General features: G+C 33.9%; 1 protein-coding gene across 1 annotated transcript; it reads right to left on the minus strand.

Annotated features, from left to right (window-relative positions):
• Nucleotides 1–1,098: 1,098 nt before the first annotated feature.
• On the minus strand, nucleotides 1,099–5,600 carry LOC18442813 (phospholipase A1-Igamma3, chloroplastic). Its single transcript, XM_006853025.4, has 3 exons — nucleotides 4,716–5,600; nucleotides 3,773–4,054; nucleotides 1,099–1,740 (listed from the first exon to the last, which is right to left on the minus strand). Exons 1-3 carry the CDS (start codon nucleotides 5,520–5,522, stop codon nucleotides 1,285–1,287), a joined length of 1,545 nt encoding a protein of 514 aa, XP_006853087.1. The 5' UTR covers nucleotides 5,523–5,600; the 3' UTR covers nucleotides 1,099–1,284.
• Between the last annotated feature and the right edge of the window lie 18,566 nt (nucleotides 5,601–24,166).

Genomic DNA, 24,166 nt, shown 5'->3' on the forward strand with positions numbered 1-24,166 from the left:
CTCAAGGTATAAAGCATCTATCTTAATGATGGAAGCAAATAGGTGGTCTATCTAATAACAATTGAAACTAACGGCCCAAATATTTCTTCATATAATAATTAGTTTTATTTATTAATTTTAATTATTTATTTTTATTTTTAATTTTTTATATTTATGATCTCCATATTAGAGATTACATGTCCTTAAAAGTTAGGTCCGAAAATCCAGCTCAAAAATAGATTTTTAAGAGTCTGACTCATTGACTCATAAAAACCATTCCCTTTTTAAAAAAGCAGAATAAAAACGGGTATATTTTTAAATAACGTAAAAAGAGGGGGAATTTAGTAATAAAAGTTAATTAAAGGGGAAGGGACGCAATTTTCTCTATTTTAAACTCACACCATCATGGCTCTAGAGGAGAAATACTTCGAAGGTGTAGTCAGATATGTTTTTCTTGGGCAAATAATTGATAGGTTTGAGATCCTAGATTTATCTCCATTTTTCAAGTGGACCGCATTTAACCATAACAGTATATTAAAATTTCCCCTATTTATTTTATAGGTAGGGTTTTGGTGGGTCAGACAATGTACCTGTTTATATGCGTCCCCTCTCCAAAATCCATCTCAGATCCAAAATTTGAGAGGTCGATAATATTGCCCATGGCAATCATGAATCTTCGATTAAAAAATATTATTTATTAATTATTTTGTACCATTTATTTCATTTCATCCAACAGCTAGAGCTACAAAAAGTTGGATCTGTTTTCCATCCTAAATTTCATGTAAGGGTGCGGTTTGTATAGAGCCAAGGTTCTAAACAATCAAAGTAAAACACACTTTCAAATATAGATCTAACAAATATTTGAAAACTTGAAAATGGATGGTCCAAAACATACCTTACAAGATAAATTATTTCCAAAACTTGAAATATTTTTTTCTCATGTCCATGCATCTTGATTGTGAGATGATCAATTTGAAGATATTTAGACATCAAAACAACCTCTTCTAGTGAAATTTTTGGAGTGGGTTCTAATTTGATTGTTTAGAACCTCAGCTCTATATAAAATTTTTCCTTCATGAAATCCCTCCTCATTTCGATCCAAAAAAAAAAACACTAATGTTTGGGGAGAAAACCCCATTTATTCCTCACTTTATTTACTATTAACGCTTAGTGTCATTAACAAACCATACTGTAGAAATGCAAAGCTACAGGAATTTAATCCACGGGTGCTGCAGAAGATTGAGCAGTTCGAGAAGCACAGTAAGTGGATCGATTTGTACGCAGATGACAAGGAGGCAAGCAGTCTCAAGAAGATGCAGAGGTGGTAGCAGAGGAACCAGGTGCAATTTTGAGTGCCTGCTCCAAGTGGTGGTCGGTGTCAGGAGGGTGTGCATCGATGCTTGTCCTCTCGGGCACCACCCACCGTCCGTCTTGCGCCCGCACCAGGCCCTTGTTCTCATCCTGACGCCAGCACGGCGGCATATGAAATTTCTCTTTCAGAATGGTGTCGCTCTTGTTGAGCAACGCCGGGTCTCTCTTGTAAGCTGGTTTGAAGCCACCTTTCGGCCCATTATATGCATTCACCAAGTGGAGGTAGAGCTCCAAGTTGTGCCGCGCCGGGATGGCGAGCCCGGCTTCTACAACCGGGGATACATTGTGGTCGAGTTCCAGCTCTACCCCCACGTGTGAGTAGCTCCACGGCATGATGTCCGCCACAATGTCAGGCACGGCAACATCCTCGTTGATGATCATGCCTGGTACCTGATATGAACCGTGGCAATGGAATGCACTTACAGAGAAGAATAAAACCCAGTTTGAATGAGCCATTTATCACCAGTAAGACTAATTTTCCACTATCTACTAATTAACAGACTCGTACATCTTTGGTCCTGTATCTGATCATGAGTAATCGTCCCTCATTTTTCCTATTTGTAAAAACAGCTTGCTAATCATGAGTGATCTGTCCCTCATTTTTTCCATTTGGAAATTCCTTAATGCCACGTTATGTTAACAAGAAGATATTTTCTTAAAAATATATTCACATGAAAAAAATTTCTCATACAGTCATGTATATGAATATTTTCCTACCAATAGATCATAGTATATCATTCCACACCAATTAACAACTAATTGATGTAAAACTATTTACACACTTGACCGTGTGAGAGAATTTTTTCATATGAAAATAATTTTAAGCAAATCATAAAATAGGCTTGGAAATTAGGTTGGGTAGATTCGGGCCAGATCTTAATACATTACCGTTTTCCTAGATCATCCGATTTAGAAGTGTGGACTCAATTGTCTGGTTGGATAGGTCGGATCCAGCCCAGACCCAACCGGGTTGGGATCGATTGCAGTGTATCCCATAATAACAATTATCTTATATATTATAAACAATATAAAATAAATTATGATAAATTTAATTTTTCAATTTTGATTCTAACTCGATTTCGATCACTTAGACCCAACATATCCAATCAAGTTGGTGTCGATTGTTGGACCTTGTCAGGTAAGGTTGACTTGCCCTATTTACTTCTCCTATTGGAGCGTACTGTGGGGGTAAGTACCTAGGATAAAAGAGTGATTTAGAAGTTTTTTTTATCCGGGTCCATGTGAGTATCACTAGACGATTATTTCCGGAAAAACAAATTAGGATTTTAATTTTTTTAACACCTAAATCTTGGCCAAGTTCTTATTATTGGGACCTTAATTTAAAAGCCTATAGAGAGTCTTTTTTCTTTTACTTTTTTTTTGGGAAAAAGTTGTTTATTAAGTTCTAGAAGTTACATCCCCAAAATTTGGGGTCCACAAAATATTGACAATATGAGTTTTACTCGAGGGAGCAAATACATAGTATATGCTCATGCGGAATCAACAATTCTTCTTTTTAAAATTTTTTTTTGGGATTCATATAAGTATTACTAGGTGAGTATTTCTAAGAAAAAGTTTGGATCTTAACTTCTTGAACACCGAAAACTTGGCCTAGAAAATGGAGATTCTTTTTCAAGGTGTATTTTAAGTAAGGGCTGACCTGAAATCCTAATAGAAATAAAAGTATTTATTAACAATAGTAGGCAATGGCATTACCGATAGTGTATGAATTCACTTACAAGCTGTATTAATTGTTTTTAACTACTAATAGAATGGTATTATTTTTTTATAAAAATATCCATCCTACCTTTTTAAATGACTAAAAAATGCGTCTACTTGAAAAATATTGTATTACAGGTATTTTAGTGTCAAAAAATGTTGGAGCACTTTAAAGATGTACACTACCAAGTGGTGTATCCTAACAAAACCCAAAGTTAAAATACAATACCACTATAAACAGTGGGTTGTAAATGTAAAATACAAAATATATGAGATTATTTTTAAATTCTAAACATAAAAACATGATTTTCATTTAAATTTCATAAAAAACAAATAAATGAAATAAAAAATGACCAAAATACCTGGGTATTTGGTTATTTTTATTGAATTATTATTTTTATTGTATTTACCTTAGAAAGATACATGAAAGCAAATTTCATACGAATTCTCAACTAGTATTAAAAAAAAAACATCAAAAAAGAAAACAAAATGTGTGCCTTTGGATAAGCCTGTCCAATATATGAACCATTGAAGGGTGCACAGCCAAGATCGAATATGAACGATTGAAGGGTCCGAGTGCACACTCATCCTATTTACTATTTTTCTTCTTTGTTTTGTGTGTGAGAGAGTGAGTTTATGAGAGTAGTAGAGAGCATTTCCACAGTGAATTTGAACAAGTGTGTAATGGACATTCTTTGTGTACCGTGGGCACTTTGTCATGTTTGTTAAACACACGCAGGACGTGTATGCCAAGCTCATCACACCGATCTGCGAACCGCCGGTTGCCGACCCGGGGGCTGCCAAATGTAAATACAGTGATCGGCACACGCCGGCCATCAGGGAGGACATTCAGACCGGTCTCGGCAATGTCGTATGCGCTGAGCAATGCGAGCGCGCCTCCGAGGCTGTGGCCGGTGATGGTGATGCTCAGTTCATTTCCTTCATCCTTGTATCGCTCCATTAGGCGGCGCGTCTCAGAGATCACCTGCTCAAGGTTTCGAAAGCCATAACCAAAATAAGAAGAATACTACTGAAAATAAAATCAACTCAAACAAGGTATTCCCCATGGCCTAACATGGCAGAGTTAACAAAAAAAATTAACAAAGATCTTTTTCTAACAAAAAAAATTATATTAAAAACAACATAAAACAAAAAACTTTTAAGGGCCCAAATAGGCTTACAAAGTATTTTAAAAAATAGATTTAGAAATCCAAAAAAGGTCAAATAAAAATTGGGATTTATTGCGAAAAAGGAAAAAAAAACACCCACAAATAATTGCTGAAACCGTATGAATCATACACAAAAAAAATATAAATCAATCTCATTATTTTATTATTTTTCTAAATTTTTATAAATTTTATAATATCCCCAAGTTTAACAAGCACCTCGGAGAAATTGGGTCTCCCCTCTGAGTGGAGTGACTCGGCCGAGTGACGGTACACTCTAGACCGGCCTACATGGTCATAGAAAACAACGCACTCCTCCAATTGTTTTCCTTAGAGATCATATTGAGAAAACTAAAAACGGCCGTTATTAACCAAAATTTCCGACTATCAAAAGTTTTTTCACACCACTATTACCGTGACATAACACCGCGATTCATTACCGTTATACCAACTATAATAACGTTTTCGTAGATCATATACCTGCTCACGGGCTGAGTAGGAGCAAAACCCGCAGGCGGTCTCCTTCGAGTTGTACAAATCTAAGAACCCTGACTCCACCTTCACGTTGGCGTCCGGGCCAAAGTTGGGCTTGACCTGGTAGTCCATCACGTCCTCCACCCACTCCAGGTACGTCACGGTGCCGCGCCAGGCGAACAGGATGTCCCGCCGCCCGAGCTCCTTCACCACCTTGGGGTCGGTGGCCACCGACACATACCCGATCCAGTTCGCGTGCTGGCTCCACACCTGTGCGTGCAACGATTTCCTGAAGAATTTGCGCAGGTTAGAGGCTGAAGTCGCGTACAAGTAGCGGCTCACCTCGTAGCCGAGGTCATCCATGCCCAGAGCTCGGAAGAAGCTGCTCATCGGGTAATTGCAAGTTCCACAGTATCTGGAGTAGGTGCTGAAGTTGAAGGAGTCGTAGCACGCCTGCGCGAATTCCCCATAACGTATGATCTCTCGACGCAGTAATGGGTCCATGGGCTCAAGCAAACCTTTCCATTTGTTCTCCCCCTGTATCTCGCGCCACCTTTCCAACAGGGGACCCTGATGTTTCTCTGGTTCTTCCTCCTTCACTTTTCCTACGAACACTTCCTGCAGGTCCTCGAACTGTTCGTGCAGATAGGTTAGAAATGATTCGGTTTTACTGCTCTTTAGGGCGAGAGGCCACGGCCGGAGCTTCGATCTCGGTGGGAGGAGAGGCTGGAAGGTGGTGGAGATGGTGGTACGTGGGAGAGAGAGAGGTGACGCATTGTGGAGAGGAGAGGGAGCTTTTAGCAAGGAAGCCATGAAAGAACCAGGTGAAGCTTTCAAATTTGCAGGCTCTCTCCTCTTCTTTCGTTTACATAGGTTGTTTCGCGTGAGTTCAAGGTATGGATTTGGGAGTTGTCGCTTTCTATAGTACGTGTGGTGGACAATACACGTGGGCTACAACGTGCTGATGTACTATGCACAGCGTGGTCCGTATGTATCACGGGGGGTCCAATTTGGCCGAGATCTGGTTTATTTTGAAGAAATTTTTGAAATGATGCAATAACATTAAATTTCTGCAGAAGGATAATTTGGTGTCAGCAAATCTCCACCTTTTATTTTCCCTAGGCTTAAAAATGGGTGAGGTTTTTATAAAGCCTAGGATTTATGAAAGGGTGCAGTTCGCATACGCATGCTCTAGAGGTACTGTGTCCCTTCAAAGTTTATCATGGTATATAATTTCGATGTAAAATACTATTAGGTTTATTTCGAAATCTATTTTTTTATCTAATTATAAAATTTTAAATTTAAAAAATGGTTAAAATCAAATAGATCTATAAACATATGAAAATCTTGAAAATGGACGGTGTAGATAACATGTTGTAAAATGCACTATTTCTGAGACTTAAAATCTTTCTATTTTTTATGGCCATACATCTCGATGTCGAGATGATCAATCAAAGGGTTTTTCAACATTAAACCTACCATTTCGAATGGATTTTTGAGGTGCATCTGTAACTATAGAGGTAAGGTTGCAATCTTATATAAACTTTTTCCTTTATGAAAATAATATAAAGCCTCACCTCAAATCCTCGTCCGACACTTTCGACTTCCGTTTCGGAGCCTGCTTCAATTTGGTCTTAAAAATGAAGCAATTCGGTGCTTCAGCTGATTTGGGGGAAGACTTGAAGTTTTTTTGTAATTGAAAACAAATAAAAATATTTTTTAATTTTTAAAAATAAAAAAGTTAATAATATAGATTTATTAGTATATTCAATAATAAATAAAATAGTTAAAATATTACTTTAATATTATTAATTTTAATTTAATTTTTTAATACCTTGGAGTTTGGAGCACAATACTGAAAGATACTTGAATAATTATTTTAAATTTTAAAAATATAAAAAATAATTAAATAATTCCTTTAATAATATATATATATATATATATATATGTTATTTTTATTATTATTATTTTTTAACTTGTTGACACTGTCAAAGTAAAGGTTTGTGTTGCATTCGTACTCATGTAAATTTTAAAGGCAAGCTTTCTATGTTTCCCCTAAAGCATAAAACTTATGTACTTTTCCTTATCCAACCGTCCATTCTGAATGGAGGGCTAAGATTGCACTAATCATAATGTCATGTCTTTATGCTATTTTATTTTTATTTTTTTTTCTATAAACTATTGTGACACGAAAGTTTGTATGTCCAATCCCTTGTTAAAATCGCACTTGCGAAAATATTAAAAAAATATTTTCAATAAAATAAAATGACCAAATACACTTAAAATTTTCAAGATGTATTTTGGTCATTATATTTTATTGAAAATTTATTTTAAATATTTTTTATAGGTGCGCCCCAATGAGAAGATGGCTCGTACGGAATTTTATATTCATACAATTTGTATAAAGAAAACTAAAAATAAAATACTTTGAGATGTCGGATCTAAGATCAAACGGTGAGTGACTCTCTTGATCAAAATTGGACAGTTGGATGGTAGGGGAAGCATAGATCTTCTATGTTATAGGTTAAGTATAGAAACCTTTCCCAAATTTTAAAGCACAAGAGTGTAATCGGCTATTCAGTTCGCTTCGCTGGAGCAACACCCCCAAAGACTTCGGGTGCTTCGCCCCTCGAAGCAAAATATCAGCATGGCTTTACAATGGAAACCTTCATGATGGCATTAAAATCAATTCCCAACATAAAAAATAAAGTTTGACATTAAAAAATAGAACATATCTCGGGGACCTTCGAACACTTATTTTTAGGGTGAAATAGACGGCTTAGATAGTTTGTTACAATACACATTATTTTTAAAGTTAGAAATCTTAATTTTTTTTACAACCACAATTTTCAAGTCGAAATGATTTATGTAAAGGATTTTCAAAAGTTGAAACGCAATTTTGGACAAGTTATGACGTAAGGCTGTACCAACTTTGATATGGATGCAGTCCTATCAAACCACTTTCTTTTAAAAAGTCATATTGGTCGGCTAGAATATCCAACAACCCCAATCGTGGATCATCAAAGATCTATATTGTTCTTGGATCAGGATCTAGAGAAAAATTAAAAAATAAATAAAATAAAATAAAATTTAAAATAGAGGTATATAGGTGGGAAATTGGTTTGTTTGGGAGGTGTGGGGCTAGACAACGACAATATTAGATATGATTAAAGAAAAAGATAAGAGTGGCGCAGTGCGAGACCCATACCATTCTCGATCGAACGGATTCAATCCCCAATGATTTTACATCAGTGATATGGATACTTATCTGGATTGAAAATTCCTGGGTCTTAAAATATTGATTCATCCTATTAAGTGTGTTCTTCATAACTCTTTAACTGGGCCGTCATTGTGCAAGGCCATGCTCTTCTCCTCTCTATGGTTTTGAGTTTTTTGGATGTCTCTCTCTTGCTTTCGTATTGATTTTAGCAAACGTGGGATAAAAGGTTAACATCAGGTGAGGAACGGGCCAAAGTTCCAAAAACTCCAAATTCAATGACCAAGGTTTAAAGGCATAGACGAGTACAAATACACATACAACATACGACTACACACAACATGGGGCTCATGTGGGCGGAACCCACCAAATAGTAGCATTAGTAGTAGTTGTCGGGTTTCTATGACTAGAGGTTTTAAAGGTATCTCTTAATCGCCTTCTAACAATTCATTCATTATTGACCCTTTTTAGGTCATTATTTTCCTAGCTTTTATAGTTTTTAGAGGTGCCAAGTGGATCGGGTCGATCCGATAGGGTAGACCTCACATGGGTCATATCTAAATATTGGATCTGATGGGTTAGGTCCAGACAATGTTGTTAAGTTTGTTTAAGGGTCTTTTTCGGTTTGGTGAGAAAAATGAAGCAATTTGGTGTTTGGGTTGGAGTGGCCGAACTTACACAAAGAAGGCCCGAATCCTATCGAAGTGGCATCAACTATATATATATATATATATATATAACAAAAATTTAAAACAAAAAATTCAAAAAACTAATAAAATAATTTTATACATATATTTCTTTGCTTATGCTGAATATGCCGACGCTTCGATCGAATTTGCTAAAAGCATACTCAAATTTGACCGAAGTGGCCCAAATCTGATTGAAGCAACAGGACCAGGCTTCACTTCTCTTCGATCTAGGCCTAAAATCGGGAAGTGAATTTGACAACATTAGGTCCAAATCCGTATGACTTGGACCCGACTTGGGTCAGGTCTAGATTATCAGTTTGGGTCAGATCTAGGTGAATGTTGACCCTATAAAATGTTATATTTGGATGCTCATACTATGGAATAATTTATCATTGTACTCAACAAAATTTGGATACTTCTATACCATTATTTTGTACATAGAGTATTTTTTAATAAAGATATTTTTGATCATTAGGAAGGGTGCGACGTCATCGATATGGGGTGCGACATCACCACATGGAGCACCATGTGGGTGATGTCACACCCCATGTTGATGACGTCGCACCCTTCCTAATGATCAAAAATATCTTTATTAAAAAAAACTCAATGTACAAAACAATGGTATATAAGTATTCAAATTTTGTTGAGTACAATGATAAATTATTCCATAGTGTGAGCACCCTAATATAACCCATTTATATATATAAGGATTATCTAATATGAGACCATTTATTTTTGGTACAAGGAGCTTAGGGCCGAGAATTTACCTGGTTTAGATCTAAAATCCGAATTTCAAACCCTATCCAAATCTGGGTATGGATCCAAGACATGGAGCTATGGGTAAGATCCGAATCCAAAATTTGGATCTGAATAGTAATTCAGATCGGATACAGGTATAGGTGGATCAGATCGAGATCCGACCTAGTTATTTAAATATTGTATATTATTTTATATATAAATAAATGTAATATAGTATTTATTGTTATATATTATTTTATAGATATAAAGTAATAAATAAAATATGTTTTTTTAGAGCTTATCAGGTCTAGATTTGGATCTTGGAGTTTATCAGGTCTAGATTTGGATCTTGGAGCTTATTAGGTCTAGATTTGGATTTGGATCCCATGTATAGTTTTTGGATATGGATCCGAATCCCATGTATACTTTTCACATCCGAATCTAGATCCCAATTGACCCAGACCCAATCCAACCCATTCTTAACCCTAAGGGTGGCAACAATCATTTTTAGTCCTTGACGTGAACCTTATATATGAAAGTGTCATAATATTCGAGAAATTTTATCTTTGTACCCAATTAATGACACATTTTTAAGCACCTATTCAAATCCAGCACCTAATAATGATTGTGACCTCCTTGTATCAAAAGTACATGATCTCATTGTATACATTTCCTTATGTATCAGACATGTGTTTTTATCCAACTTTATTTTATATGTTATAAAATATTTATAATTGAATTTAGTTTTTTTTGACCCGGATCTAAACCAACCGGGTAGATCTGGGTCCAACTATAGGTATGACTATATAGGGTCTTTCTTTTGTTTAAAATTTTACAATGACTAAATATTCGTCTAATACCTCTTCAAAGAAATTTACATTAACATAGCCATTGTAATGAACATAATTTTATCGTTACATACCTTTAAAGTACAAACATAACACTTCACTTTGATCTACAAACTAGTTCAACTGAAAACACACCTTGGAGATTAACTAAACATATAGAAAACTCAAATTACACACAATTTCCCACAACATACAAATTACTCAAGTGACATATTCAAGAACATAAAGGACAAAGACAAACAAATTCAATCTCTGAAATACCTGGACCTGACGTATTATGTGCATAAGAGTCTCATAATCATGGGAAACCAAATATAAGATTGATTTGCCCGGTTTATGGCCAAGGACTTAGATATAATACTATATGAATGATCACTTTCGATAGCACAAGATTAATGGTTCAAATGGATCTCAGTTTTGGGAGGCAAATGCGTATCTCAAGCTAACTACACTAATTTAACTTCAAACATCATAAGAAACTCATTAGATACTCATGAAAATTAAGAGAAAGTTATGTCATGATGGAACAGATTGCAAAGTTGATTATCTAGTCATGAAAGGAGCATGGAGCTATTGAAGAAATGACCTAATTTCTATGCGGCCAAGCCAGCATATGTAGAAATGCGGGCCTATTAATAAATCTATTTTTGAGATGGATTTTTGGATTTAATTTTTTAAAAATATAATCTCTAGCATGGAGATCATAAATATGAAAAAATAAGTAAATTTTAAAAATTAGAAATAATAATTTTAGTAAAAAAAAAATTGGACATTTAGTTTCTATTGTTTTTAGATGGAACACCTACTTGCATTCATCTTTAAGATGGATGCTTTACGCTTTTTGGACCGCATATGTAGTCATGCTGTAAAGCTCACACGAAATTATTTCCTTGAAGAAATGGACATATAAAGAGCATATATCTTGCAGTTTGGAAAGATTTAGGCCAAGAAGAAGAGTAAAAATGTGTTGCAGGGATAAAATAATAGAAAAATAAAAATAAAATAAAAAAATATTTGAGAGACTATACCATCTATCTGAGTCTATAAGGGAATCCACCCTAATATCTTTTCACAAGATCAAACTCTTTACTCAATCACCAATAATCTCCTTTCCAAGAGGGGTCACACTTCTTTTAGTAAAAAAAAAAAAAAAAACTATCCTCCCATATCCCCTTTTTCATCCCTCCCTTTTCTCTCTCTCTCACTTTCACGTGCCACCTTTTTTTAGCCCTCGGTAGGTGTAGAGGTACGATGCCCTTCAAATTTTATCATGGTATATAAATTTGATGTAAAATGTTATTAGGATTATCTCAAAATCTATTTTTATATCTAATTATAAAATTTTAAATTTAAAAAATGATTAAAATCAAGTAGATCTATAAACATATGAAAATCTTGAAAATGGACGGTGTAGATAATATGTTGTAAAATGCACTATTTCTACGACTTAAACTCTTTTTATTTTTCACAGTCCTACATCTCGATGTCGAGATGATCAATCAAAGGGTTTTTCAACATTAAAACTACATTTTTCGATGGATTTTTTAGGGGCATCTGTAGTTCTACATTTTTAGGTAGCCTCCTTGTATAAACTTTTTCCTTGTTTTTTTTTTTTTTTTTTTAACTCTCTTATCTCTCTTTTGATCACACATACTACCTTATCCTAACGAATTTCATAATACCAAACTCTCCTTATCTTAAAACTCATGCCTTAGGAAAAAAGCTCCAACCCCATACACCCTAATTAATTCTCGTAAAAGACACCCATAAAAATATTAAAATGAAAATTTAACTTTTTTTCTAAATTTTACTTGCATCATTCTCTTGAGGTTGAGAGAAGCTCGACCTCGAGCTTGAAAAGTCAAAATTTATTCAAAGCACATCCCCTTCATCAACATATAGGATTATTTATAGAACTTGATCTTCTTCTTGAACTTCATCTCCTTCCTTAGCCAAGTGTACCTCCGCCTTTTATTTTATGCATTTATATGTATGGTTTCCTGTTTTATTTCACTAGTAACAAATAATCTTTGAAGTATCCATTTTTTCTTCATTGAAATTTTGTTGGCGCAAAAGTTCATTCCGAATATAAAATTCTCCACTTTTAAAGCAATTTGATAAGTCTCACTTAAAGTCCATGGCCAGTGTAGAAAAATATCATTTCTATTAGTTGATTGGAGTCGATTTACATATCGAGCAACCTTCTATCTTTCCGTCTCTTGGAGATTGTTTTGAGCTACTAATCGATAAAACTCCCCAGTATATTCCTCCACTTTCTTTTATTCTATCAAAAATGTTAGACTTCTTGAAATAAAATTTGCTCATCATCCACATAAAGAAAATTTCCTTTCAAATTCTCTTTCATCTTTTGCCATTCAATAATTTTTGTCTTTCCACTACGAAATCAGGATTGTAGAACTTACTCTCATCAAGTTGCAGTATACCCACGGAGCATGGTTGCAACATGTTTAACCTTACGCTCATCTGGTGATTCTCTCCTTTTGAAATAATTTTCAACTACACTCAACCAATCAATAAAAGTCCCTATGTGGAAATTACCATGAAATTCTAGGAGCTTAAATTTAATATTGAAATCATGTGTACGCTCTAAACGACGTAGATTTTGCCTGCAAATTTACATTTGACGTTCTAGATCAGCAGCCCCAGTCAATCGTGGGATTCGATTCGTCTCTATAGTGAAATTTAGCATAAAATCCATATGGTTGCGAGGACCATCTTCTCGTTGAATGATGTCCTCCAACTGTAGCAAACTCTGATTAATTTCGCTTATGTCTCTTCAGGTAATGTCTGTGGCTGTGTTTATGCTTTCCTTAATTTGTTGATTTACTACAAACTCCATAATTTACAGCAATACATAGATTGTAGAGCATATTTTGACGCCATTGTAATTAACAGATCTTACTTGCTCTGATATCAACTAATACAGGGAGAAAATAATATAAAAAAATAAAAAATTGAGAGATTATACCTTCTCTCTAGGCCTGTAAGGGAGACTACTTCCAAATTTTTTTCACAAGAACAAACTTTTTATTCAATCACCAATAAATCTCCTTCAAAGAGGGGACATACCTCTTTTAATACAAACAAAAAATAAATAAAAACCTATCCCCCGGTACAACATTTTCATCCTTCCCTTATCTCTCTCTCTAACTTCATATTTTGTAAATGAGAAAATTTCATATAGAACTATAATTCCTCATATTATTTCATGGTAGACATCCTTCCGTTTTTCTTTCAAGTAGTATAAGGAAACCTTAAAGATTTCACCGCACCCCATCGTCTCTTATCTCCATTTTTTATTGACTTTCGATCAAAAAAATTTGCCCTAACAAATCTTTTTTACCATTTCAACTCAAAAACGTTTTTAACCCTCTTTTTCCCTTTCTACCCATTAAATTTTTTTTTGTTGAAATGGTATAAAAATATTTTGTGGGGTCAATTTTTATCATCAAAAGTCAATAAAAGATGAAGATAAGAGATGAAGGGGTATGGTGAAATCTTTAAAAGTTTACTTATGTCGCTTAAAAGAAAAACGAAAAGAGGGTCTACCATGAAATAATATGAAAAATTAGGGTTCTATATGAAATTTTCCCTTTATAAATCATGTTTTTCAACTCTCCCTTATCTCTTTTTTGCTCACACGTACTACCTTGTCCTAACCAATTTCATAATACCAAACTATCCTTACCTTAAAACTCATGCTTTAAAAAAAAGTTCTAACCCATACCTTCAACGCCCTAACTAAATTCTCTCTAAAACTGAAATCCGCTAAAGTATAAAAATTAAATTCTAAATTTTATTTGCATTATAATGATGTGAGAAAAAATTCCTTTGATCTCTGTGGATCACCAATATCCCCAAACTCCGTGTAGCTACGACCTTGTAAGACTCATCAAGAGGGGAACATCCACTTTTCTCTCTCTTCTCTCTCAAAGCCCCCTCTTATCTCGATGCGGGCCTGGAGAGAAATGACTTAATGTGAGAACGAGATTACGGTTAATGAAATTTATATAAGTTTTCAGGAAGTTTGTAGAAACTTTAATCTAGATCTATTATGAGTTATTGATGAACAGCATATAATAAGCGAGAGAAAGGCTTTGATCCTAGTTCCACATTGCAAAATTACATGTCATTATGGGTTGGAGCTTTTGTTTAAGGCATGAGTTTTAAGATCAGGATAGTTTAGTATTATAAAATTAGTTAGGATAAGGTAGTACGTGGGAGTAAAAGAGAGATAAGGGAGAGTTGAAAAACAGGATTTTACATAAGGAAAAAGTTTATATATGGATGCAACCTTATAATGTAGAACTACATATGTACCTCAAAATTTCATCTGGAAAAAGGTAGTTTTAATGTTGAAAAACCCTTTGATTGATCATCTCGAGATGTATGACCATGAAAAATAAAAAGATTTTAAGTCTCATAAATAGTTTATTTTACAATATATTATCTACACCGTCCATTTTCAAGATTTTCATATGTTTATAGATCTATTTAATTTTAACTATTTTTGAAATTTAAAATTTTATAATTAGATAAAAAAATAGATTTTGAGATACTCCTAATAATATTTTACATCAAATTTATATACCATGATAAAATTTGAACGTGCACCTTACCTCGACAGCTACGGATGCATCAGTATGCCAACTGCACCTTTTACAGAATACAAAGTTAGAGAGAGAGAGATAAGGGAAGGATGAAAATGTTGTACAGAGTGATAGGTTTATTTTTTTCTTGTATTAAAAGAAGTGTGTCCCCTCTTTGAAGGTGATTATTGGTGATTGAATAAAAAGTTTGATCTTGTGAAAAGATCTGGGGGTAGACTCCCTTATAAACTAAGAGAGAAGGTGTAATCTCTCAAGTCATTTTTTATTTTCCTATTATTTTCTACCTACATCAGTTGATATCAAAACAAATAAGATCCATTAATTAGAATTTCTGAAAATCCTTTTGGGGGAATTTGTAAGTTTTAAAATTTTGTTTTAATGAAATTTCATCCAAGAGGGGCCAAATTACCAATGGACCCACATCTGCTGGGCCAATATGGCACCATAAGGGCTTTGAGAGAGAATACGACATTGAGGATGCGGGGCCTAGACGTCTGGCCAATATAGAAAATAAGAAGACAACAATGCTTTAGGTAGAAATTAATTGAAGGACCACTAGATAGTGGTCCCATACGACAAAGTTGTACATTTTGTCTCGCTGATAGAAAACGTAGTTATGGGGATGTTATTTAAAGGAAAAAGATTTGGAAAATTGTTTCATGCAGCGGGGATTGCATTTTTATATTTTTTATTTGACCTGCCAAGATGAAGAGGATTTCTCTCCATAAGAAGCTCTCTTCTCTCTATGGGGAAAGCTTTCCTCTAATGAAGCCTATGCTTCTCTCTTTAGAGAAAGCCACTTTTTCCATAGGGTGACTCAATATAAAGCGCTCCTATTCTTTCATCTTTCATCCCATATATATATACGGTCAAGAGTCCACGCTAAAAGGGAAATTTTTTATAGGTGTTATATATATCTCAAGAACCAAGATATATATCCCAGAGTCCTAATCTTTTGGATTTCTATTTTCTTTAAGAAACTTATCAATATCAATCGCAATCCAACATAATATGGGATTTATTTATGTGGATGATTTTGGATATCACTATATAAAGAATATCTTTTTGGCCTGAACTAAAAATGGATTATTTGGTCCTTATCCGATCCAGTCTTTTTCTAAACATCATTTGTTTTTTCACTTGATGCAATTACCTTTTTTTTTATCATTTATTTTGTATTTTTCCATGGAATTGAATTGGCATTAATTGCTCTTTTATTTTTTATTTTCTTAGGTAATTGTCTTTTGTTGTTCTAGAGGAGTGAGTTGGGTTCAAGAGTTTTTTCTTTATATATGCAAGTGTTAGACTAGGAAAATAGAGAAGAATTGATTTTAGGTATTGTGAAAAGATTATTTTACAGTGGACTCCCTTGTAGACCTAAGTAGGGGAAACAACTTTCAAATTTAGGGTGGATTTCACTCAAAGAAGTGGATTTATCTATCAAATTACTTTAGTTTATCTACTTTTTTGGTGGTTCACAAGGGAATGGCCCCCTTACTCATAGAAACGAAACTCAATATGTCATATTGTGATGTCCCATCACCTTGACTACCTAACCTTGAACCCATCCATTAACACGTGCACTCTTTAGGTAGGGAAATCAACAATGTACACATATACCAATATATATGGAATTGATATATGTACTTATTCTTTATTTTAATAATCTATTTTCTTAATTCTATATTTTAGTTTTAAAGTTTTATTATTTAAAGATTTATGCCAATTTAGAACAAGAGATATGAAAGGCATGCTTATTTTGGCTGAATGTTCTCACCCTTAAAGTGAGATTTCACCTTAATAAATTCCTAGTGAATTCCATTTCAAACTTTCAATACATTAAGGCAACATGGGTGTGCAGTGGATGTCTTAACAATTGCGATTGCATTCTAGAGGGATAAAAATGCATTTTATTTAGTGTTAAACTAATCGAACGAGTCCACTCGGACTTGCTCGAGTGACTTGGGCTTGCAGAAGTATCCCCAAATCGGGTGTCTAACTCGAGGGTCTTAAAAAAATTTCAAAAAAATTATAAAAAGTTTAAAAATTAAAAATAAGAAAGGGATTGTCTACAGAGATACTATTAAAGAGATTGTCTACAAAGAGACTATTTATCTTTTATATATGGAGGTCACAATCATTTCCACACTTTAGATATCAAGTTAGATGGCATAAGGCGATTCATAAAGTCTGAGAATTTTTTTTTTAAAACTTTGTGTCTATTCGATGATCCTCTTACAACTATCTATTTTGAAATTTAAGGGAGAAGAATGATTGTGAGCTTTTTGTACAAAAGATTAATGTTGTCTTTGTAGATGATCCCAAAAAGAAATTTATTGTAACATTTTTTTTTATGTGTTCTATCATTAGGGCAAATATTGAAAAGTATTTTGGAAACAAAAACTTGTTTTTACTATTTTTCATCTTTTTTGGATTATTTTGAAAATACTCAAGGTCACAAATTGACTTTTTAAAAACTAATTTTTTACTACTTTTTAAACTTCATTTAGATATGTTTTGTTTAATTTTACTTTAAATATATATTTCTTTTTTTAAAAAAAAAAACACATTCTTTGCCTAGCCGTTGCCTTCCGACTCGGCCCTATCACTTGGACTGGTTCAGCATTACCGGACCCATGGCCGATTTCTGCCGTCGGTTTGCGAATTTGGTGCACTGTTTTATTTACAAATGAGCAAAACCCATATAATTTGGGAATTACTGGTTGAGTTCCTAATAAAATTAATAATACTCAAAATGGGAGAGAACATCAACCTTCTTGCATCCAAAATATTTACTCTTTAGTTTGACAAATGCTTGACAAATGCAAAGTTCTAGTAAAAGTAGTGTTTCCAATTCCAATTAGATTTTCAATTATCTATAATTTCAAATAAATTACCTATAAAGCTATTTATTATAGAAGAGATAGGGACTAAAATAGATTACAATGTGGATTACCTAAAGTCCGTGGATTCCGCTCAATTGGTACCCTATGGACACGGACATAGGTTCAGGCCCAAAAATCAATTACAACCCTGACATTGACAATTCCTTTGAGTTTTTTATATGATGAGTGGTTCTTTAAGGCAATTTCAAATTATAAATATACCTAAAATTTTGAAATACTTGTTAATATAAATTTTATTTGTAAGGACATTTTGATAAAAACTACAAATTTGTTTAAACCTTTTCAAAGAGTAATATATTATTTAAAAAGTAATATTTTATAGCATTAATTAGTCGTGCTATTAGAAATGGAATTGTTTGATCAATGTTAATTTAAATTTCTAACGAATTCAGCAGAGGGACATAATTATTATTCCAATGGCATGGTCACTTCCTAACCCTAATCCTTCAAGCTGAATATTGATAGGGCTTCCTTACACAACCCAAGTTAAGTAGGGAGGGTGGTGTTATTAGGAATTTTGAGTGAGCTTTTACTGCAGTGTTTGCCAAACCCTTTGGAATCGTTTCTAATAATTATGCAGAATTCTTTGCTCTTGAAGAAGGATTGATCTTAGTTGATCAGTTATGGTTAGCGATTTAAAAATCGTTAAGTAACCACGGACACAGGTGATTCGACAAGGGAATCGGTCAACCCATGTCGAGTCTAGCTAAAAACAGGGAACCGCCCGTGTTTAGAAAGGAACCGGGCGCGTCGGGCGATTTTGACGTCACGAAATGGTTTATGACGTCACAACACAGGTGAGTCAGGCGTGTACAAGTGTCACCACATGTGATGGGCGTGTCGCCACGAGCAACCACGGACTCAGACGATTTGAAACGGGAATTCGTCACCCCATGTCGATTCTAGCAAAAAACTGGAAACCGCCCGTTTTTAGACAAGAAACGGGTGAGTTGGACGATTTTGAAGTCACGAAACAGTTTATGACGTCACAACGTGGGCGAGTCAAGCGATTTTGGCATCACGAAACGGTTTATGACGTCACAACACGGGCGAGTTGAGCCATTTTGACATCATGAAACGGTTTATGACATCACAACATGGGCGAGTCGGGCGTGTACAAGTGTTACCACGTGTGACGGGCAGGTACAAGCGTCGCCACGTGTGACGGACTGACAACCTTGTCACGCGCGTAATAGATTGTTGTACCAAGGAGTATTTTATGGTCATCAAACTTCTTTAGGTTTTTCGACATGGGATTTTAGTAACGTATGTAGGCTTGAAATCGTAATATGATATATCATTTTATTATACAAAATAAGATAACTATTGTCGTGATGTGTAAGCGGTTATCACTTCTGCTTCCCTCTTAAGAGGTTCATAGTTTAAACCTTGGAACGATTCCCATTTTATTTATTTTCTCAAAAAACAAAAGTGCCATGACAAAAAATTAAAAGTTATGACAAAAAAATAAAAGTTACCTTGACAAAAAACTAAAATTTATGACAAAAAAAATTAAAAATTAATGTTAGTTAGATTGTAATAATTTGGGTTTTTTTTAGTGGATTAGGGTTATCCGATTCAAGATTTTGTTGGCCATTTTTTCATCGATTTAATCCATTCTTTATTGCAGTCCATGTATGATTATATACTTCATCCATGATAATTCTATGATTTTTCTTTTGTGTGATGTAATTTTAATGGTTAACATAAGTTTATATAGGGAAAGAACATCTCAATATTCTCATGTTGATGAAAAAAATGAAAGTAAATAATGTAGTACCCCCATTTCCTATTGGATTCCTAAAAAACAACATTTATAATGAATTTTAATAATTTTTTTGGATTTTTTTTAATGTTTAATCCGATCGTTTCGGCCAATTCCGAATCTGGATCGCTAGTTCACCGATCCAAATGGGTTTTTGGGGTGCTCGTTCGAGGGTATTGAACTGTTTTTTAAACCACTGGTTATAGTGCTATCCTATTCAGATTGAAAGTGACTCAGCATTGCTCATTAATGTTATGTGTGAACGTTTTCGACCTCGATGGAAGTTATATAGTTGCAGCTAATTGTCGACAACATCTATCAAATTGTGGGTGGTCCATCGCGCACATTTTTTGTGAAGCTAATATGATAGCTGATATTCTTGCAAAGAGGGTTACATCTCGTCAAGAAGCTACTGTTTGGCGCTCTCATTCGCCCGATTTTATTGGCTTTGCTTTTAACTCAGGATCTAGTATAAGTACCCTGCTCTAGGGTTGTAAAGTAATGAGTTGCAAGCTTTCTATTTTTACTTATTAGTGAAAAATGGGTAAGGGGCTTTCTTCCACACTAACTCACCCATACTCGATCAAGTTACCCAGCCTCTCCCTATAGGAGAGGCATGTTTAGACCGAGTACACAATATCCACGTTTTCAAGAGTTATATATAATAATTGCCGAGTTCTGCCTTAAATTTTCGAATACAAGACCTATGAAGTCCACCCCAAGAGCAGAGAACATAATCATCTCGCCATTTAACATCTAGATTGAAGCCTATATTGTATATATTATAATTTTTTATCTTTATTTTTTTATTTTTAAACTCGAGTGTACTCAATTGAGAGTCCGAATAACTCAGCTCGACAAAAATCCGATTACATTGGCCTAGTCGATTTTCTGAATATATTGATTTTGTCCATTTCTTCCTCCCTCTTGACAGATAACGACAAATATGTGTGAATATCTCACTTTCTATTTTCAAAGATATCCTCAGTGCAAAATACTGTATATTTCCTCTCTGGTATTTTTTGTGATGAATGATATGTTCTCCCTTTAGTTCTGTCTACACAGTTTGAAATTTCCCACGACTTTCCAGCCGGAATCTCATGGCTACAAATATCTCGAAAGATAAACAAAACAAAAAAAAGATTGAATTTGTGAGAGAGAGAGAGAGAGAGAGAGAGGGAGGGTGCAGAAAGGGAAATGTTTAAAATATGCAGAATAAATCTCGATAGATACAAAGAAAGAGTTATCAAAATTTATGTCGTTATTGAATTCCAGCTATGAAGATGCCATAATCAATGTGCAGCAACGTGAACCATGTGGCATTGAGGGCAGAGATGGGAGAGGGATAAGAGAGAGAAAGAGAGAGCAGGTAAGGGAACAAGGACAAGAAATAAAAGCGATTGAAAAGAACCGGTCGTTTGCCCAATTATTTATACATAAGTCTTCTGAAGCCGCATGTGCTGTTGTGCAGGCTCTTATATCTACACCAGTTTTTTGAAAATCCAGATTGATGGAACAGTTCGTTCACCCACATAATTGTATTGGATTGTTGGATTGTGGATCTGGATAGGTGCTAGATCTGTTTGAATAAAGGGTCTAAAATAATATTAAAAATAATATTAAAAATAAATAAAATAAAAATAAAATGTATTGATTTATAGGGTAGAGATTAAAAGGGACCCAAAAAAGTATTTGACAAGTTTAAAAATATAAAAAAATTTATAAGAGAGAGGAGTTTTATAAGGAACTGGGCCAGGGTCTATACCATGCTAAAACTGATTTGGTCCCCACCAATTCCCATTCGAATCGGCGATCGACGATCTTGGTCGAAAACCATTGGATTTTAAAATACCGATCTACACTATCCAGTTGTATTGAACTTAATTCCAATACTAAAATTTTAAATAATACCTACTTTTATTACCCGCTTTTCTGTAAAGGTGGAATGATTTTGGCTGAAAGCTTGAATATGAAAATTGTGATGAAAATGATAGATGAGAAGAGATGTATCACACATGGCTTCTTAAGCTAAAATTTCAAATACTACGCGTATGTTTTACCCACACATTTGTATAGATAATAGGGGGAACTATTTTGGCCCAAATATTGAATATGAAAATAATGTTGGAAATGATGATAAGAAAAGTATGACATATTTTGGAGAATGTTGCACCTTAGAAAAACAAGCGAAAATATCCAAATCGGGGTTTTTAAAAATTGGTGATCTAGATCAGAAACGGCCAATTGGGATCCCATTAAAAATTGGGAACAAGCTAGTTTTCCTTATGAACCTGCTGGTTATTGTCAGTTCTCTACCCCAACCGATGATTTTGTCAGTAAATCAATCTCACTTTTTTTTTTTTGAACATTTTTTTCCAATTTTTTATTTCTTAATTTTTTTTAATTTTTTTATTCTACTGTCCACTAGGATGGATCACCGATCTGCTGAACCTAACCGATTTTCAGGAGTGGAGATTTGGGTCACTGTGTTTTTAAACCTGTCTATATATTGTGTTTTTAAACCTTGATCTATTTTCTTTATTCTTGTCACATGCTACACAAGGCTCAAGGCTAGGTGATTTTAATGTTTCATTCAAAGCACCAATTTATACATCCAACCAATGTTCAACATAATGCAGGATGGCAGTGAACATGTACATCTCAAGCTGTGCCAGCAAGAATCAGGCTGACTACTTTTTTTTTTTCTTTTTCTTTTTTTATTTTTTTTTTATTTTTTTTTTTGAGGGGTTAATTCAATAGGGAAGACATGGCCATACCTAATTTTTCAAATAGTTTAAAAGTTAGTTTTTTTTAAAGTATTAGTGAGATAGTCTATTTCAAAATTTTTCAAATAGTTTAAAAGTTAGGTTTTTTTAAGGTGTTAGTGAGATAGTCTATCTCAAGCTGTGCCAGCAAGAATCAAGAGTACTATCTTTTTTCTTTTTCTTTTTATTTATTTTTTTAATTTTTTTAGTTTTTTTTAAGGTGTTAGTGAGATAGTCTCAGTGAGAATAAAAACCACAATGCAATGACTAGGGTGTAGAGGTATTACCACCACGACCGTGCCCCTTTCTCGCTCCTATAGGAACATGATTTTATAAATTTTCATCTCAAAACTCGTCATAAAATTTTCTTAGTCCTTTAGGACGATGGATATGAAAAAAAAAAAAAAAAATGCAAAACAAAGATAGATTTCATATATTTAAAATGATGTGTCTTGTAACATGTGCTATGGAACGTTTTTAAGTATTTATAAATTTACTGATGTGCAATTATTTTTGAAGACGATTGACCATCAAAATTGCATTTTTTTGGTGTTTCGAGGTGTTGACTTTGCCAAATATTGTAAAGCCATGGCGCTGTAAAAATCGCACATACATACATGGTATGATCTGTAAAACTTTGTAACCTATGGTTTGTATGTCTATAACATCCAATCAATGGACGGATTTTGCAATGAAGAGTGTGGGACCAACAACAAATCATGTAACAATATCGTACGCCTCACACTTTGCACATCGCTGGCCTTCCATTGATTGAATGGTGATGACCATCAAAATCGTTCCGCAACGGTTAACTGGATATGGGGTTAGGAGTAGTTTGAACCAGAACCGGATTAATTGGGGCGGTTAACTGGACTAACCAGTTAACCAGATTTTTTTTTTAAAAAAATAGGTCTAAAAGTCTCAAAAAAAATAAAAATACTTAGATTAAGTGTATAATATCTTATTACATATATTTACCTTCCAAAATAAATTGAAACAACTTTTTATAAATTAATATTTGAATACTATGGTCTTGTGCATGAAAAAATCTTAGGATATTTTTAAAGATATTTTTGTCATATAACATATTCTTCCAAGAATTAACATATTCATCCCAAATCTTACATTGAAAACTTTCTAGTTTTTTTGTACAAAAATCGCTCACATTAGGAATGAAAGTTTATGCACTTTTTTGCAAATAACAATAGTAGCTTATGCTAGTAAAACAAATAAAAATACCAACTAATTAAGACATGAAATGGAAAGGACCTATTCCATGTAGTTAGATAAAGCATAATTTATGCAATACTTTTTTGATGAAGTTAAATAAGGCGTACTTCACAAAAAGTAAATCTCATGATATGCAACGAAACGAAAAATCAATACAATGCATACTGTCTACTGTTCTTATATGTATCGATCATATCCATATAAGTGTGTTATGCATTGATTTTATCAAAAAATAAGAACAATAGAACAAATAATTAGATAAAAAAATAATTTTATTAAGTAAAATAGAAAAACGCTTCCCATATTTATCATAAAATAAAATTTTATTAAACAACCATAATTTTATCAAAAAATAATTTTACTAAGCAAAATGGAAAACCTTTGTAAACTCTCTCTCTCTCTCTCTCTCTCTCTCTCTCTCTCTCTGTGGAGTCGAGCCAAACTGAGCTAGTCAGTTGATTTTTTGATTTTTTAAAAATCGGCTGATCTTTTAAAACCTTGATAAAAAAAAAAAAAAGGAAAAAGAGAAGAACCAAGCACATACAATACGATGGTATAGTGTTTCATTGAACATAAGGCAACCAAAAGTTTTGCATGCACTTAAAAAAACAAAATGTCCCATTTTCATAATTACAAATATAACTATATCATGCACTTAAAAAAAACAT

Source organism: Amborella trichopoda, chromosome 1 (assembly GCF_054954075.1).
Source record: "Amborella trichopoda isolate Santa Cruz 75 chromosome 1, AtrichopodaSantaCruz75HAP2 v2.0, whole genome shotgun sequence".
Taxonomy (NCBI): Eukaryota; Viridiplantae; Streptophyta; class Magnoliopsida; order Amborellales; family Amborellaceae; genus Amborella; species Amborella trichopoda.